The sequence below is a fragment of the Bombus pyrosoma genome, linkage group LG5, assembly GCF_014825855.1.
Source record: "Bombus pyrosoma isolate SC7728 linkage group LG5, ASM1482585v1, whole genome shotgun sequence".
Taxonomy (NCBI): domain Eukaryota; kingdom Metazoa; phylum Arthropoda; class Insecta; order Hymenoptera; family Apidae; genus Bombus; species Bombus pyrosoma.
Window position 1 is genome coordinate 7,946,117 of NC_057774.1, and position 18,898 is coordinate 7,965,014.

Sequence of the window (18,898 nt, forward strand, 5' to 3'; positions counted from 1 at the left end):
TTCAATTTGTTGATACATACACGTTTATCTTAATTTTTGAAATTTTGAGAGGTGGTGAGATAGGCTTCGTTTAACTGATTTTAGCTATAAAATCGATTAATTAAAATTTTGCTGGTTACCGATGAATTGGCTAGTTTTTGCTTTCTCGGGTAAACATTATCGACAGTTAGCGAAAATTTTCATTGGCTACTTTCGACCTTGACGATTTTTATAACGTCGTTTTCTATCGAATACGCACGAATTTGAACGGACAGAGACGAGGATTAAAATAAAGGAGAATGGATCGAGTACTTCGATAACAGTTAGCCAGACAGAAGGAAGGAAGACAGATAAGTCTGTAGATGAACTACATAACAACGAGACTCGTTCGGTAATTCGAGACATCGTTAAAATCTCTCTCTCTCTCCCTCTAACAATCGGCGAATGTACCATTTAGTTATCGTCGGGCCCTGCTTTTCTTTTGTCTTACGCTTTCGCTCTATCGTCGATCGAACTAGAGAGACGGAATGAATTACGTCCAGGAGGGTAGGAGTTCGGATCATGAGGAGGAACAGCGTCTGGCTGATTGCAGGGGCGGACATCGCAGTTTCCATTCAATCCGACTCTTCGGTTTTGATTTTTACATTTGGGTCGAATTAATTTCCTTTGCTCTCGGGTTTTTGCTTTTGAGGTGGCGTTCCTCACAGGCATATTATTGCAATGTAATATATTTCGATCTCCGTGTAGTTACAAATATTATAATACAAATTTTCAAAGGTTCTTAAACGTAAGAGTTAGGAATTATTACACCGTATGTCGCAACACTTTACAAATTTCCCCACTGCTCTTGTTATTAAAAGAGTCTTTTTAGCAATCACTCTTAAGCTCTTACGATAATCCTAAACTAAGACAATGAAACGCCAGGAAATTCCCTCTTCATCTGAAACAGGCATAAACTTCGTAAAACGGTTTAATATAATAAGAAAAAGAGAAATAGCGGCACGCATTTACGTGGTTGCGCGTGACGTCACGTGCACAGAGTGTAGGTCTCCATTCAAAATACATTTCGCATTATCATTCAAGGCGGTTCACGAGGTTGGGGAATGAGAAATAATGCCGTCGACACGGTTCCTTTCAGCTATGGGTAAACACACCTTCCACCCCCCCCTTTTTTTTCCTTTCCTTTTCCTTTCCTTCTCCTTTCCTTCTCCTTTCCCCTCCTCCATTCATTTGCATCTCTTGGTCGCACGGTGAGATTAATAGACGAACGACTTGCTTGAATGCATCAGCGATTTAACGAGTCGCTGCTTCGATAATTTTCCTTGACTTTAGCATATTACGATTCGACGACCAGACGTACACGGGATCCATACTGGTGGCTGTGAATCCGTACAAAGAGGTGGACTTCTACACGAACGTGAGTAAATTGGAACCGTTTAGCGTGATTATCTTTTAATGCACATACTGCTTAAGACGAATACTAAATTCCTCTGACCTGTTCTTCTTTTTTCTTTTTTATTTTTTTTCTTTATTTGAATCGAGGCAATCGTTCGATTGGGAATCATAGGGGTTGTGAGCTGAAATTTTGCTCATTGTAATGGATTGGTAGTGGATGGAGGTAATTGGCGTTATCGAGAATGCGAATAATAGCGTAGAGTGAGTCTTTCGTCGTAATATATTTTTAGAGCGAGTATTGTAATATAAAAGTAATTTCTTTATACGGTGAAATCTATCTTCGGGAATACCAAAACAATATTACAAGAAATTTTTATTTATATATTTTTGAAAGTTTATATCATTGGACTTAAGAACTTGTCTTTCCCTTATCAGCTACGTTGCATTAGCTTCTCGAGTGCGTACTAAATTGTAGGAAAATTTGTAAAGAGGGAGCACCTTCTCTTCATCTAAATATTTACAAAATTACATAAAGAATTATTCTTCTAAGTTTCTTATATTAATGTTTGATATACCTTTCTTAGAGAAAGTAATAGTTTTGGTATGCCGATATATTTCACAGAATATTAAGAATAGAAGAATTTTTATAAGATATGTTTTAAATATATCTCGCGATGAAATTGTTACATACCGAAGGATTGCAGCTGAATTAAAACAACAAAGAGTGTGCCGCGGTTGCTGAAATGCGCAATTACTTACGCACTTCCGGCGTCGAATGTATGCAGGAAGTGCTGTCGAAGAATAGCAAATATTAAACACGGCGTCTGCCTCGAAGAACGGAGCAGACTGCACGTGCCTATCCCCTCTCCTTTGCAAGTAATAATTGGTTTCTCCTATCGTATACAATTAAGAATTTGGTCACGTGTGTAATGAAAGATTCGTTATTAAATTGCTGCTGTGAAAGAACCGTTTAGAACGTTCAAAAATTATCAGAGTTATTAATAGTGGAGAGTTTCTTTTTTTTTTTTTTTTAATTATGAAATAATTCCAAAACTATTTTGAATAATAGTATAATAATGTCAAAATAATTTGCCAGAAATATTACGAATGTTTCATTATTAAATTATTGCTGTGAAGAAGTTTTCAGAAACTCGGAAAATTTTCGGGATTATTAACCATACAATTTTTACCTCCTTATTATTAAACAGGAATCGCGTAATAATATCGCAAGCGATACGATATAATTTTTATGCTAATGGTTCATTTCGAAGTTACAATGTTACTTCCATTATGAGGATGAAACATGCTTGTTACGTTAAATAAGAACACAAGGGGAACTTGGTAATTTACAGTGAATTATATTTTAAAGTAACGCGATGTACGTTTTTACGTAGTTTGTTTCATCAACGCGCAACAGGGTACCTTTAAGTAAATCTATATTTTAAAAATAACGTTATATCGTTTCAAATAATCTTTTTTTTTTTCATGAACAATTTATTTATAAAGATCGCGTTTGTTAATTGCGGCATAAAAGTGAAATATATTTATTGCGATAATTAGGGATACATATTATGGAAGAAAGAATGGTAATTTATTGTGAAAGACGTGTTATAATAACGCGACGTACATTTTTATCAAATTTATTTCGTCGACACACGAGAATGCCGACGACAGGACGCCTTTATCGTATTGGAATTGCTAGGCCTCGGTTTGAAAACAGGAAACGGAAGCCACGACGTGCTTTCGTGGAGATATCGCGAAACGACCGATCAACTCTCGAAGGGTTTTGTAGGTCACGATACACTCCGTTGCCGACGAATCGATGAGTAATCCATTTATTTTTGCAGCTGCGAAAACACCAAACTCCCCTCATTATTTATATTATATATTTCTGTAAACTGTAAATATCGCTAAAAAATAGTGACATAATAGGAAGCAAATATTCCAAAAACTATTACATTCCTATTTCTCCTTTCATTTATTTCGTTTCAACGTATGAATTATTCAAAGATATTAATTCGCCTGAAACTTAATTGGACGATAATATCTTTATCTTCCTATTGTTTTCTTCTTGATTATTGACGTTCAGCTTCCAGATATAAATATAGACAGAAAGTTTATTTAATTGCAATTGGAACACATTTTTATTATGTATGAATACTGCAGATCCTATTTACGTGGCAGAGTTCTATGCATAACGTAAAATAAAATTCCCATCGACGGTGAAAGTTTCAAACCATTTTCCATGTTCATGCTGCAAAAATATTCTCCAGGCTCCCAATAAGATTACCCATGTCGTCTTGCGTCATCTCCGAAAACACCTTCGAAAACACTTTTAGAGGCCGTTTTAAAAGCATTTTCGCGAGCATAACGGCAAATTGTTTCCTATCTGGTCCAAGAGGCTGAGAGACACGGCCCCTAGTGTCCTGGCGTGTTCTCAATAATCGTCTGGCGTTGCACTTTTCTCCTTTTCCCCTATGGTGTGCGTAGCTTTAATCTCTATTTCGAGGCGTGCAAGCATCGAGCTTAAAACCATCGGCGGCGTTAACGCGCGTATCAGCCTGGTTGAATTAGGGTGCAGGCTGCGCGCGAGGACTTATTTCGGGATCGAGTGGCAGCCACTTCGTACGTAAATACGGGTCGCCGACAGTGAAACAGTCCTCGAACGGCATTCGACCCTTCGACTGACGTGTGGCTTCGTCAAGGAAAAAAAGTAAAAAATATGAAAGGGCTGGGCGATTAAATGGAATTAAAGCAATAAAGAAAAAGCCACGGCACAATAGAATTTGCTCCGAGCCAGCGGTTTAAACCTTTCCACCTGGTCAAGCTCGAACGACTTTTTTAATCTTATTTTTATCGCCGAATATATAGAATTTCTCTTTCTCTGCATTCGAGTATAAATAAGACTCATTTTTCTATCTTTTATTCATTTTATATATTTTTGTAAGTTTTAATCTGTCCTCGTTGTGTAACATTTCTAGATTATTATTATCATTTCTTTAAAATATTTGACAAGTAGTTCGCTAAATAGATTCTTTTGGTTGTTATCTTTTTCTGTGCTAAAGAATGGCCAAGATTTTTTGCTTATTTAATATCTTTTTAATTTACCAGCTAATTTCCTTCCGTTTGGTTGAAATAATTTTCTAGAGAGACTTAATACAGTGTCTTTCTGTGCGCTTCAAGTTCGGCTGGTTTTTACAGACTGTCTGTGCATGTAGGTAATAAGTTCACGGGAAAAACCGCTTTGATGCTGTAACCCGTGTCTCTACTTCGATCGCGTTCCTTTGACTTTATGAACTCGCGCTGCACATACCAAGCGAGTACCACGTTTTAAAAAGCTCTTGAAAAATGACTTTTCTCGGTAATACCGTCGGTAATGCGTAATAAAATCAAATATTTTGCCCATTAATCGTCACGGCGATTTATCAAATAAAATATAAATTAGAAACTGCGAAATGTTACTTGTTTTATTATCGAACTGTTCCCGCTACAATATAAGAGAATTTATTGATATATCAATAAGTTGTGGCTCGTAATGTTTCGCATCTAATGATAGTAACAGTTCAATTGTAGAAAAAGGCTCGTATGTCCTAATATCTATAGCGTTTCTAGAACCTAACAGGGCGTTGGCATCACTTATGAAGAAAATTCCAAGTCACATATTGTTCAGAATATTCAATCGTTAAAGGCTATCGCGGCTGAAAGTTCACGCTCATACGCATCTCATTTTAACATTATCACTCCATAATGATAGCATCGTTATTATATTATGATCATGTTATGCAAACAATAATGTTTTTATTTTCCATGTAACATCGAATACGATGCTAATGAGGGCTGTTTTATCTCTTATTTATCTCTGAAATAAGCCATCTATATTGTACATTTGTATGAAATGTTCATTGCGATAGAATTATCGACAGCTGATTTCTATTGACGAAGCAGACGTCGTTACACCAGCACTAATAGTGTACAGTTTAATCAAGCCGGCCTCCTTAAAATTGAGCAGATAGGCTAATCTTAGGTCTAATGATAGATTCGATGAATTATCTGTGAAATAAGAAACAGACATATTTAGATAAAATTTCACTTGTAATAGAATTAACGAGAGTCGATTTCTCTTAACGACAGCTTCTGAACGTTTTTTAACAATTTTTAATAAGAAATTGATAAGAAAAAAAAGTAATTAAAAGAGAAAATGCAAAGGATCGTGAGAATAGATCGGTAATTTCGAAGGTCAGTCGGGGTACCAAAGGACCCCTGGCTGGCAAGAAGGAAAAGGGTGGCTCGCTGTGGTGCACGCCCCGTGTTATTGATCGGGCTGGAGCGCACATCGGATTCGGAGACTCGTCGTGGTTACCCTGGAGCCTTCGGAGCCTCGTCCTTTCCTCTCGTCGGCGACAATGCCCGGGTACACGTGTCGATCCTCATGAATCTATTACCGATTTCTGCTTGAAATTGAATGCGCGCATTGAAAATCGGACACCAATGTCATGCATCTAGAATAATCGTTCACTCATGAAACATATGGAGAAAAAATGGACAACGTCCATTCGATTGATTTTTATGGCGTATAGGGAATTTTTTTTGGTAAGAATTGCGACTATAACGTTATTTGCCTTTCTTATGACTAGTTAGAGTGGTGATTTCTTGTTACAATCCAATTCGTTGAACCTTGCTCCTCCAAATATTGATTTAGTCTGTTGCTTTATTAATTGGCCACGGCTATGCCCCACCGCTCTTAAAAGTTAAGCCTTGTTTTGGGAATTGACCACAGGCGTGAATCTTATCCCTATGAAAAAATATATAAAATATATAAAAAATAATTTACAAACTCGTAATACTGCTATATATTTGTATATTTGCCTTCTTTCTTTCTATTCTTCCTTCCCATAGAATATAAATTATCGTAATTGAAATTGAAAAGGAAGATTTTCCCTGGAAAGTTTTACATGCTTAATAATTTATCATCTTCACAGTGTCCACAATTTGCAAAATGTGCAGCTCATTGTTTTTCAATCGACAAGAATTATACCTATTAATCCACTTGTCATAATCGTTAGCCTAACTCGTAGTAGGAACTTGGAAACACAGTTAGTAAGTCTCAACGGTCTCAGCATGTAAGGATAATTGTGTGGTAATCGAATATCAGTTCTACTCGTGAAACGGTGTCGTGCTCTGATTAATCGTCGACCATCGCGATAGATCCGCTGTGGCTCTTGGACCAGCGTAATTTCCGCTGTCACTTACAAATCCTAGTAAACTTGCATCATACTCGATTATGAGATAATAAAATTATTGTATTATTTATCATTTTATTCTACACGAATATCATACTCCTATCCCGAAAAATATCTTTTAAGCAATAGTGGAACAATGGAACAATTTGGTTACAGCGATTCGTTCATAAAATAATGAAACGTGTGTTGTTCATTACAGCTAGGATGAAAATTCGAAATACAAAAATCAAATTACATAATTGTAACATTGCAAGCAGGAAACATGAATTGAGATCTCAACGTGTGGTCAGTTAGTGAAACAGGCTTAAAGGTCAGACAAATTTGAGATATGACGGTCAGTTAATAAAGCAATAGATTGAGATTGGCCAGTACCGTACGTGCATAATAAGTGCACATATATTGCCAATGTACGTCATGTAGATAATTCCATTATTTTATTCGCACTGTGTTGGATCTGTACATAATCATATGTATTGTAAGAGTCTTAAACAAGTCTGAAATACTATAATCCTGTTCTCATCGGGCCTACATAGTCTAGAAATAGGTGTTATATTTCAATAGTTATTAATATGGATAATTTTCAAATATTTCGTCCTCTTAACTGCTCGTACTTAATTTTATCACCTTTCGCGTATAATGTACTTCAAATAAACGAAGAAATGCAGCTCGCGAAAGAGACAAACAATAAAGTTTTCGAAAGATTGCAGAAAATAAGATTTAAAATGCCATTATTCAAGAACAAACATGATAAATTATAAGCAAATCGAAGGAAGAACGGTATTAACGGTATTTAACATCACGTAATACCAGATTTCTCGGGTCAAAGAACGCTCTTTATCAGCCGCGTCTCTCCAGAAACAAAAGGAACTGGAGCATCTCGATATTCCCTCGTTTGCAGTATATGGCATGCCAGAGAGATGAAACATTTTTATCTCGTCGTTGCACATTCCGCATCACCCATAGCTTCTATATACATGCGTATATATCTTCCTCTGTTTCTCCCATAGTATTGTACGGACGATCGATCCGAGTATTTCGAAGTAATCAACCGTACTGGTTCACGTCAAAGACAATCATTCAGGTAACTGAACCGCCAGTGTGTCGTCATTAACGATCAGTCAAGGCTGACCTGCTGCAGGCTGTTAGATCGCTCCATTTTCTTCTAGGGCTCTATATTTTATGCCGTTTTACCGGCTGTGGTTTTGTTCGTTGGAGAAAACGAAGCGTCCCCCGTCTCTCTGGAACCGTCTCATTCTTTCTTCCGAAGAATGGGCTTTGCTCACGTGACCGATGACTCGTTAGGTTTCGTTAGGTTCCCATGCAAATAAGAAAGCGACGTATCGCCTGCTCTTGTCTTCCATCCCTAAAAAATCAATGTCATGTTGTTTTTGCATTTGGCTATAAGTCTAGTACCTGTAACTTGTGGTTGCATCTATCTATAATTTCAGTACCTATAACCCCTTTACGTTTAAATACAGTTCTAATACTCGTAACTTTCATGGATCCAATTGTAGTTCCAGAGCCTATGCAAGTAACATTCTAATGTCTCAAAAATAAACTCAATTCTTCTGTTACGCTTCAGTTGTTAGTACCTATAACATTTCTACGTTTAATTAGAATTCTAGTATCTGTAATTCTTCAAATCGTATAAATAAAATTCTAATCATCCAGAGATGAACTCACCTCCTCTGTTACATTTTTATTCCATCGACGATATAGGTCCATACAATTCCTCGTATAACCTCTTCGCGAGTTATTTATGACGTTATCAATGGACCAATCAACGTGCGTCAACAAACTTAGGGAAAATCCCTAGACTTTGCTCGTATTATTCTCATCATCGATACAAGAGGAGCATCGAACACCTTTAATCGATCCCGTTGAACTTCGCGTGTATTATAACCTTAATTAACGACCCAGTAAAGGAACGAGCCATGGAAAACAGTCCCGTTTTTACCCTAGGTTCGACGTAACCTCGTTTTGCCATTCGTCTTTGCGCGCACGGTCGGACAACGACACCGACGAAGAAGAGGGGTCGTAAGTACGATCCCCGGTGCCGATGTCCTGACACGAGCCACAGCCTCTAGTCGGCGAACCGTGCGCTGATTTTGCAGTCGCAGCTGCAGGAATAAACGGGGACACGAGCTCTTCGCTCCCCCGTTACACTCTTGGAGTCAAAACATTCGCGATGCGCATAGCTGCTTCGCTTTCTGCGCCTTTCTTTCCTCCTTTCTTTTCTTGTTATTATGTACAGGCGTGGAACAATCATTTTGTTTCGCTCTAACTACAAAGAGAAGAACTTTCTTGAGAAGTTGGAGAGAGTGATTTTTAATGATGTAGAAAGAAATAGGTCTAATGAGTGATTATGTATCGTTTTGAAACTCCCTGTACACGAGTATGAGCTACGTTATATGTTTGGTGAAATATTCCGCAGATTGGGAAAGCTGATAGATGGCAATCGTATTTCAAAAAATTTCATTTTCGCCGGCAGGTGTGCCGATTTCAACCAGCCAATATCGCAATAAAAGTTAGATAGTCCGGTAAGAGCTATCCAAACATCGTTTCAATAACAGCAGCATGCTGAAAATTGAAGCTCCCAAAATGCAAAACAATCACCGATAAGAAAATATGTAGGAGAGCTTAAAAGTTCGTATATCCACGCAAGCCAGATGTATTCCTTGAAAGGAGGAGATAAGATACGTCTACGCATTTTCCGTACGACAGCCACCTGGAATTCGTTGCACTCCGCTATTTTTACCGGAGGCCATTTATTTTCTCAAGAACTTAGGGCCCGCGGCGTAAGTTTATCTGCTGTGTAAACACGGCCAAAGATAATTCCTTTTCGAATATAGCCAATAACGATGTTCCTGGAATAATTTCTGTCATCTAGGAAACCATTCTGTGGAGTATATGCTAGAAAATGAAGAAAAAGTTGAAAAAGAAGCGTTGAGAAAGCAAAAATTTTTAACGATTCTAACAATAAAAGATATATGGTATACAAAAGATTATATAAATTAGAATTAAAATATTGCCTTATTGATAGAGCTTTTAAACTGATTTTCATAATATATAGTATAATCTTCACTTTTACAATTTAAATATTTATTATAACCTAAATATCGAATGCAAAGAATTCAATGATTCGTGTATATAGATTTTTGTGACTGACTGTACGTATCCCCTATTTACGCAGGGGCTACATGTAAGGAGCCAATAATATACGAGCATGGCATCAGTCTCTTAATTAGATGTCTTCCACTTATAATTCATACATCCTATCATAAAACTACAGTACCTAAAAAAGAAGGAAGAGAGGGAAGTAGCATAATTCAAGTAATAAAAGAGAAGAAACATATTTCTTCGTTCTGATGCGTCATAGGACGACGTGACTTTTATCTTAGCTAATTTTCGCAAAGATCAACATTTACGGAGCAATCCAATTACGTAAATTTCCCGGTGCACACAGTGGTGCTCGCACAATAATCTTTTCCCCTCTTTATGTTCATTCCTTGAAGTGGCGCATGCATCTTTGAAACGCTCGGTAACACTGCAACCGAAATCTCGACGCGTCCTCCCTCTCCTGGCAGAAAGATAAAGTAAATTGCAAGGATCCGTCGCGACACTCCAATCTAGATGGAATCCTCGAAACGTTGTAAACTCGGCCCTTTCGTTAAGGTGCATATACCAGGTACACGTGTGTACATATGCAGCGGGGGCCATACGACCCAAGTGTTCTCGTCGGCGGTTTCATGGAAATGGATCAAGCGTTTCGATGAATTTTCACGAGCCGCCAAGGGTTAGTGGATTAACGCTCTCCCTGCGTTCGCAGTTGCGCAGAGGACGTGTCTGACACGAAACTGGGTTGCACTACTTCGTTCGGGACTGGCTGCAACCGCACGACCAGCTAAGGTGCTGTGTGCATAATGCATCGGTGCACAGGTCGAATCGAAACCCGTCTAACGAGCAAAGTTTCCCTTGTTAAAAAATTATAAAACACTTCCGGTCTTTTGTATAATGAATACATTACTTTTTTCTTTCGCTAAGTGAGGTTTCACGAAGCTGACATTAACGTCGACGTCGGTAGGATATAGTTAACGCGAATGGTAATCTGGCCCTTTTTAGATTTTTCGATTATAGACTAATATTAACTTAGAATGTAATTTCATTTTATAGCGAAGGTAAACATTAATAAACCACACGAAGTATATTTAATATAAACTTGTATGTTAATGTAGAATTTTACTACCTTTTTGGTTCAGTAGTTAGTTTTTTACCTTGTTGTTTGGTAGTTAGATTTTTTAATCTTTGTTAAAAAGAAAAAACGACATTCAGTATCGTATATTAAATTTATAAATTGTATTTAAGAAGAAATTGTATTACAGTCGAAAACAGGGTTCTATTTGAGAAAATAACGAATGTAGACAGAAATAATATACTGGAAGCGTTAAATAAAGTAGATTTCACGAGCACAGTGGGGAACATTTTACGGACCACGTAAAGGCGAAGCGTTAATCTGCGATCCGTTTGAAATCGAACTATTGATGTACATACCTTTTAGAACCGTGATATGGTCTCCCAAGGGAACCAGCAAATGAAAGGGGCCGAATGGAACTCGGTCGTGGAATGTCCTATCAAATGACGTTTGCAATTAATCGGGTTACCAGGGTTGTCCAGAGCCCAGCTATCGCTCTTAATTCAAACCTTCTATTGGATCATCGGAATCTGTTTGTCGTGTCCGATGCGTTCCAAACGGTAATTAAGGCTAATGAACTATATCGTAGATTTTTTGCCATAAAGGAAGGACATTTATAATTAAAGTAATTGGAATTCAAGAAATTTCTGTGCTGAGATTTTTTGTGCGTTAAAGCTAGATAAAATAATGACGACCGCGTTGCGGATTTTTATGTAAATTTATATTTCTGTAAGCAGAATTAAAAATATTGTAATTCGGATGTTGCGTATACTTTTGCAAACTAATTTCTGCCATAAATATAGAAGTATAAAATATTTGTTAAATGTAGCAAATTGTATTTTTCAAAATTACACTGTTTGATTTTTATCCACTGTATCTTAACTAAAAACTATGACCGCAGCATTGACTTTTAAATAATCGTCCAACTTTACAATTCACATCTTTCCGCCATTGTGACAAGTTGTTGTTTGTACATCGACTGTTACACACAGTACGTTATGCATCCTTCGTGGATATGACATGTACATTTTAAGCTCAGATAGATAGTCTTATTGACAAGTCGACCAAAGTTCTTCCACACCGGAAATAGAGTTGTCTACATACGTCTTCCTTCCCCTACCTCATCACGCACCACCCCAAACTGTTCCAACTGTCGTAATAACATTGTAAAACTAAAGATGGCATTGCTGTTTTTACCAGATTCTATAAAAGTCCAAGCAATTTTATACTTTTTTAAACAAATAACATGTTGAAAATGACAACGTGAGTTCGCGCTCGCCATCCATACGCAGATGCGCTAGTTACAATAAATAGTAACTAGAAGATAGTTCTAGACATAATCGATAAATTTAATCGATAGGTTTAAGATGGTCTTTTGTTTTTATCCCTAGTCCATGTAAGAAAGTGCAATAAAGGTTTTTCGGCTCAGAACGGTGTGATAGATTTATTCAAAGAATAAAATAATAGCTATTGTGATCCTACCTCTAAATACAGAAATAACAACATAACAGGTACAAAGTTAAAGTAACCCTTTCAAAAAAATAATTATTTAATAAAAATGTATACAAATAGATTTATAAAATTTTGCTATTTGTAAAAGTCCAGGGCAGTCTATTCTCAGCGTCTTTTTTTTACGAATAACATAGTCGATTCTGTTTTATTGAAAACAATAAAATTTTTATTAGAAATGAAAAGTTTATTCTTCATTAAATTATATTGAAATTTTTCGATTTTTAGGAGTACGTGAATCGATATCATGGTCAGAAAATGGGCTCCCTGGAGCCACACGTATTCGCGTTGGCGGAAGCAGCGTACAGGTCTCTGCAGGACACGGAGAGCAATCAATCCTGCGTGATATCGGGAGAAAGTGGCGCTGGAAAGACGGAAACCACGAAATTCATCTTGCAATACCTTTGCTCGGTGACCAGCAATGTCGACACGTGGGTGGAACAACAAATTCTAGAGGCGAACACCATCCTCGAAGCTTTCGGTAATTAACTTATTCCCCTTAATAACCAGTGTCGTCCCCGTTGATTATATTTTCTAACAGTTTACGGCCTGTCCTTAACTTTCCTGGAATTTTTCGCCTGTCACGCCAACACGAAAGCTTTATCTCTTATAAAAATAATTAAAAGCTTGTTACGTCTCTCTTTTCTTTTTTTTTTTTAATAATAGAAAATTACCTTATATTAAATTAGAACTAATTAATATTCCAGAATCATTCTAAAATTTAAAAATAAGCAGTTACAAAACATCAATTACAAAGTACAATCTGGAGGAAAGGATCTATGATAAATATACGTAAAGGTGTCGAGTGTGTTTTCTAATAAAATGTCAGATGAATTATTACGAATATTACAAAATTATAATTAACAATTTTTCCTCTTAGGAACACTTGTCTCAAGAAATTTCTCAATCGTTGGTTATTAAATATTATTTCCAGTAATTAAGGAAAAAATTACATGTTTTACTTTCTTTCAATTGGAAACTTTGAAAATGGTTTCAAATAGAAAGAACTGGAAGGGCTTCCGTCGGATTTCATTGAAAGCATAGATTTGTCGCGAAATTGTTTGGTGGATACTTTTCATAAAAGTTGCCGAAGAAAAGGCAAGCCTTTTTCTCGAGATTTTCTCTTGTTCCAAAGGCAACGCTCGAAAATAGAAACGGGAAGACTTTTATGAAACGGATCGATGAACGTTATTCCTAATGGCATTTAAAAATAAAAGGGATTCATTACTCGGAGTCAAGAGGCCGAGATCGAGTCAGGTGTTAAATGTAAAAGCGCGAGGGGTAAAAACTGGGTCACGAGAGGCAAAAGATTTAAGGGGGTATCATAAAAATTGTACCGTTTGCTTTTGTATCTCGGCAAAATGCACTACCAAACACTGCAGGAATACCTGCTTCGTTGTGAAAATGTTTTCTGTCGTCGAGTTTTATTCTACCAATATTAAAAGACTAGACTTCCTCCTATAACTATCTCATACCGATTTAAAATTTGCAAATAATTATTTTAGTATATATATTTCATGTTTATTTATTTTTTAAGTTTCTTATCTTTTGTTCAATCGCTCTTCACAATGGGTATATGAAAATTGTTCTAAATTTGACATTTTATCAATTTTAGTATTTTAATACCACAAAATATGATTATCCTATATTTAATATTGTACAGAGTTTAATCATTCAAAGCTACAGAATGTGATTATTCTAAATTTGATAATTTATATTTTGGAACTACAGACTAAAATTATCCGAAGTTTAATATAATAAATAATTATCTTATAATTTCCTTATATATTATAGTCTTTTTTTTACTAGAATATAATTATTTTCATTTTTAAAAAATATTCTACAGGAAACGCAAAGACAGTAAGGAACGACAACAGCTCCCGGTTTGGCAAGTTTATGCAGGTGTGCTTCGACAGTAAATGGATGATCAAAGGCTGTATCATTCAAGATTACTTGCTTGAGCAGAGCCGTATAACTTTTCAAAGTAGCGGAGAAAGGAATTACCATGTGTTCTATCAGCTGGTCGAAGCTGGAACCAGAGACGAGGAATTCGCGGAACAATATAAACTGATGCCAGCAAGCCACTACAAGTATTTGAACCAGTCTGGTTGTGTGAAGATCGATGGAATCTCCGACTGCAAGAAACTCGATGCTCTTAGGCTTGCGTTTAACGTGCTACAGGTAATTAGTCGGTACACACAGGGTGGTATCATCAAAGGATATGATTTATTGGTGTTAATAGTCTGTACAAACAGTTCCATATAGATGAAATGTTAAGAATTCCTCTGCTTAATTCTTTCACAATAGAATTTATGTTCAGTCTGTCAGAAAATTATTTTTTATTCGTTATTAATAATAGAATATTTATTTATAATATGAGCAATAGAAAATTTGTCATAACAGTCTGGAATTCTTTGTAAAAGTTACCTTATGATGTATTGTTCTATTAGTCAAACAAATAATTAGAACAATTATTTTTAAACGAAGTAATCAGTTCAAATATTTATTAAATGTTTGTTTTCCGTTAAAATACATAATTAGTACAACTCTTATTTTTATGACAATAATAATTTAATTTTCGTTTTTCTTATTATTACATTTATAACTGCATTATTATCATTTTTTCTGATTGTTATAACAATTTAAATATTTGAATAACTAAAGAACATCCTAAAACCTTAAAATACGTGTAATAGATTCCCATATAATATTTCTTCTTGTTATTTCATTTCTTCTTCTCCCCTCCATAAATTGCTTCAGTAACGAGGACTTATTTTATCCTTAGCCGCGACTGACTGGCACTTTCGTTTTTGTAGGTCGCGCCGGAAATGTGCGAGGGTATTTTCAGAGTCCTGTCTGCCATTCTTTGGTTGGGGAATTTGAGCTTCGAGGACGTGGATGGCGAAAGATGCGAACTAACTAAAGAAGACCTTGACATCGTTGGTACGGTTGCTCCTTTGCTCGGGCTGCAGGTTGAGGATCTCACCAAAGTGGTGCTTATACGACAGATAAACGTCCGCGGAAATATCACCGAGATACCATTGAAGGTTCAAGAAGCCCGTGAAAATAGGCATGCGATGGCAAAAGCATTGTACTCGAGAACGTTCGCCTGGTTAATCAATCATATAAACAATTGCACGAATCCTGGCCAGGACAGCTCGAGATTTCTTGGTGTTTTGGATATATTTGGCTTCGAGAACTTCGCCGTCAACAGCTTCGAGCAACTGTGTATCAATTACACGAACGAGAAGCTGCATAAGTTTTTCAATCATTACGTGTTCGCACTGGAACAGGAACTAGTAAGTCGTTTCTAAGCTTTCTTGTTTTCCTATATACTTAGTCAGCTGTGTAACACGATTAACGATCGTACCACATGATAGGGTGAGATAATGGGTTTGTTACGTAACCGTTAGGGTAACATTGTATTGACCCCGATATCGCAGCAAGATAATTCAGTTGAATTCTTGGCTATCTTTTAGCTGTAACATTTAACAATAAACTGAAGATATATTAGATGTAGGTGTCTGAGAACGTGAGTTTCTGTAGGGTTTAAAATTAACTAGTTCCAAACTTCACTAGATGCCAGTTGTCTTTCTATATTAATTGAATTGAATACTTCTATATTTTTTCATGTAATACTTAGTAATAGACCACAAAGATATATTATACTGGGGTACCTAGTTTCAAGTTACCTACTCAAATGCATGTAATACATTGTCATTAACACTTCACCTGAATATAGTAGAGGGTTGATGATAAAAATAAACTGGTTGCAAAGTTGACTAGTTGACACTTGTCCTTCCATGTCGGCTGTCGTAACACGTGAAACGTTTTGAATTTCAGTACCGACAGGAAGAGATCCAATACTCCCATATCACCTTCACTGACAACACCATGTGCCTGGAATTAATCGAGAAACCTCCACGATGTGTTCTTAAATTACTGACCGAGCAGTGCCATATGCCGAAAGGCTCAGACCTAGCTTACCTGACCAATTTGCATGCAGAATTCGAGAATCATCCTTGCTACGTGAAAGGGGACGATCGGCGAAAATGGGAGAAAGAATTTGGAGTGAAACACTACGCTGGATGCGTTACTTACGCAGTCGAAGGATTTGTCGATAAGAATCGAGATGTACAACAAGATGTGTTCTTCGATTTCATGTCTAGGAGCACAAATGAATTTGTTCAAGAAATCACAGTTTATCAGGATCTTTTGGGATGCACGGTAGCTCGTGCAAGTGGAAATGCAACTACCATGTCTCGTGGAACATCCAAGGGAAAACCAACCCTCTGTGATTCCTTCAGACATCAGTTGCAGGCTCTGGTTGATGTTCTTCAAGCTACCACACCCTGGTACGCTAGATGCATCAAGCCAAATATGCAAAAAGTGTCGAATCACTATGACGAGAAACTGGTTCTGGACCAGCTGAAATATTTAGGCATGTTAGATATTATTAGAATCAGGAAGGAAGGCTTTCCTATACACATGCCCTTCCACGACTTTATAGCGAGATATCGTTGTTTGGATAAAGCACGTTTGTCACGTTCTTATAACGAGAAAGAGGCTGTTAGGTGCTTAATCAGTAGTCAGGGTATCCCCGAAACTGAATGGCAAATAGGCAAAACTAAAGTGTTTTTAAGAAGCTATGTACACGAGCCACTGGAAGATTGTAGAAATCAAATGGTTACCAGTAACGCTATGATGATACAGAAAATATGGAGAGGCTACGTAGTTCGGCGAGGTAAGTTATTTTCAATTTTAATTTTTCATAATATATTTCTTATCCTATTTTTGAACTAAAGAGAATTTGAATTTTTCCAGAGTATAAACGCGTGAGAGACGCTGCATTGAAAGTGCAACATGCATACCGAGGCTGGAAACTGAGAATAATGTTCATCAGAAAACGAAGAGCAGCCATTGTGATACAGAGTCATCTGCGTGGCGTATTCGCAAGGGAGGTTGCGGCTGCTTTGAGAGAAATGAGACGAGTAGACGAAGAGATGAGGAAGAGGGAGAGATTGGAAGAGGAGAGAAGATTAATGGAGGATAAGAAGGCTCTGGAAGAAAGTCAAAGGTATAACGATATATTATCTCGAAACTGTATGATAAAAGGACGTCTATTCCAGTATACAAACTGCCGTGACGATCATATAGAACTGTTGTTCGTTTGTGTGTTAATAGTATGTCCATTTGTGTCCTTTATAGCGCACAGTACAATGGTATTGTCGGGATGGAACCCGGGTAAGTTCGTATGACGTGTCGGTAGTTCGAATGGCGAATTAAAAATCCTTACGGCATGATGAGAATTCACTAAGAATAATTGCTTTTAACATAGATGCAGCGTTTAGTACCACAAAATACGCACACATACACCGGCACCTGGCTAATTTGTGCGCTTAAGAAATTAAAATACTTGCATTGAATTTTATTTCAGTATTTTCATATATCTGCTATTCCATTTTACAGAAAAGCGCAAGAAGAGATCGCTGCATTGTCGCAGATGGCGGAGCAAATGAATTCTAAAATGGCTGCCTCAGATTTGCAATCTGTAGACTTGGACAATCTATTTTCATTTTTATCTGACGTGCAATCGACGAAGGGTAATCAAATAATTGAAGAAATTGGTGAACAAATGGATGCATTGGTCGAAGACCTCGATGTGGAACTGGAGACTGTAATTCAGCAAGAAATGGAGTTAAATTCAAAGGCGGAATCTAAAGCGAATACTCCAAATGGGCAAGAAGCTACCTCGCCATTGCAACTATCATCACAGCAGCAGCAGCAGCAGCAAAGGATACCTTGTCCAAACACTGGCAAACTCGGTCAACCGAGTCTTCCAGAGCCCACTGAACCTCCTCCACCTCCACCACCTCCTGCTACAGCTTTGACGATGAATGGTGGTGATTCCTCTATTGATAATGGAGAGCCTATCTACGAGTCCGTTTTACCTCGTGAAGAGAACAGTCCTAGCAGTCCAATTTTGGTCAATGGAAATTCTGGATCATTAGTTAACGGCGAATCCTGTGGTTCACCTCCACCTGCACCAAATAACAAAGTCATTAAAGAACCGATTGCTGGTAGCCCTCCATCGAGGCCAGAATCTAGAAACTCAAATAGTCTCCATTTGTTGCACCATAATCACCACCAACCGGTACCACAGCAGCAACAGAATGGTCATGATCAACAACAACAGCAGGCGCAACAATCTCAACAACCACCTGTGGAGAGAGAACAGAGACGCAAATGCAGAGTGGAGCGTAAACTTCAAGAATTGGAGGACAAGAAGGAGCCTGATAACGAAGTTACTTATCATGATATCGTAGAATTTGCGCAAAATTATTTCAATAGCCACGAAAGATCTCCCGAGGGTACAATCATGGCTACGCTCACTAGAAAATCACGTGGCAAGAGCGTAGAATTCATTCCAAAGTACGAAATGGTTACCTACTACAAAGGTTCTACTATACCGAATTCTCACATTCATATGTACGACCCTGATAACGTTAATGTGGCTTGTTCTGTCTTCAGGGTAAGTAATTATTTGTACAGATTATTTTCTTTGTTAATTAACATTGAAACT

General features: G+C 37.2%; 1 protein-coding gene across 2 annotated transcripts in view; it reads left to right on the forward strand.

Annotated features, from left to right (window-relative positions):
* The window catches only part of LOC122567590 (myosin-I heavy chain), a 49,625-nt gene that overhangs the window by 23,890 nt on the left and 6,837 nt on the right, over positions 1-18,898 (forward strand). Inside the window, exons 3-10 of one of the 2 annotated variants that reach the window (XM_043726286.1) lie at positions 1,334-1,396; positions 12,544-12,796; positions 14,162-14,496; positions 15,132-15,614; positions 16,159-17,059; positions 17,140-17,392; positions 17,524-17,559; positions 17,785-18,847. In XM_043726286.1, coding sequence (XP_043582221.1) covers positions 1,334-1,396; positions 12,544-12,796; positions 14,162-14,496; positions 15,132-15,614; positions 16,159-17,059; positions 17,140-17,392; positions 17,524-17,559; positions 17,785-18,847 — 3,387 coding nt within the window. The remainder of the gene's footprint in view (positions 1-1,333; positions 1,397-12,543; positions 12,797-14,161; positions 14,497-15,131; positions 15,615-16,158; positions 17,060-17,139; positions 17,393-17,523; positions 17,560-17,784; positions 18,848-18,898) is intronic. The other variant, XM_043726287.1, reaches the window with a different exon arrangement.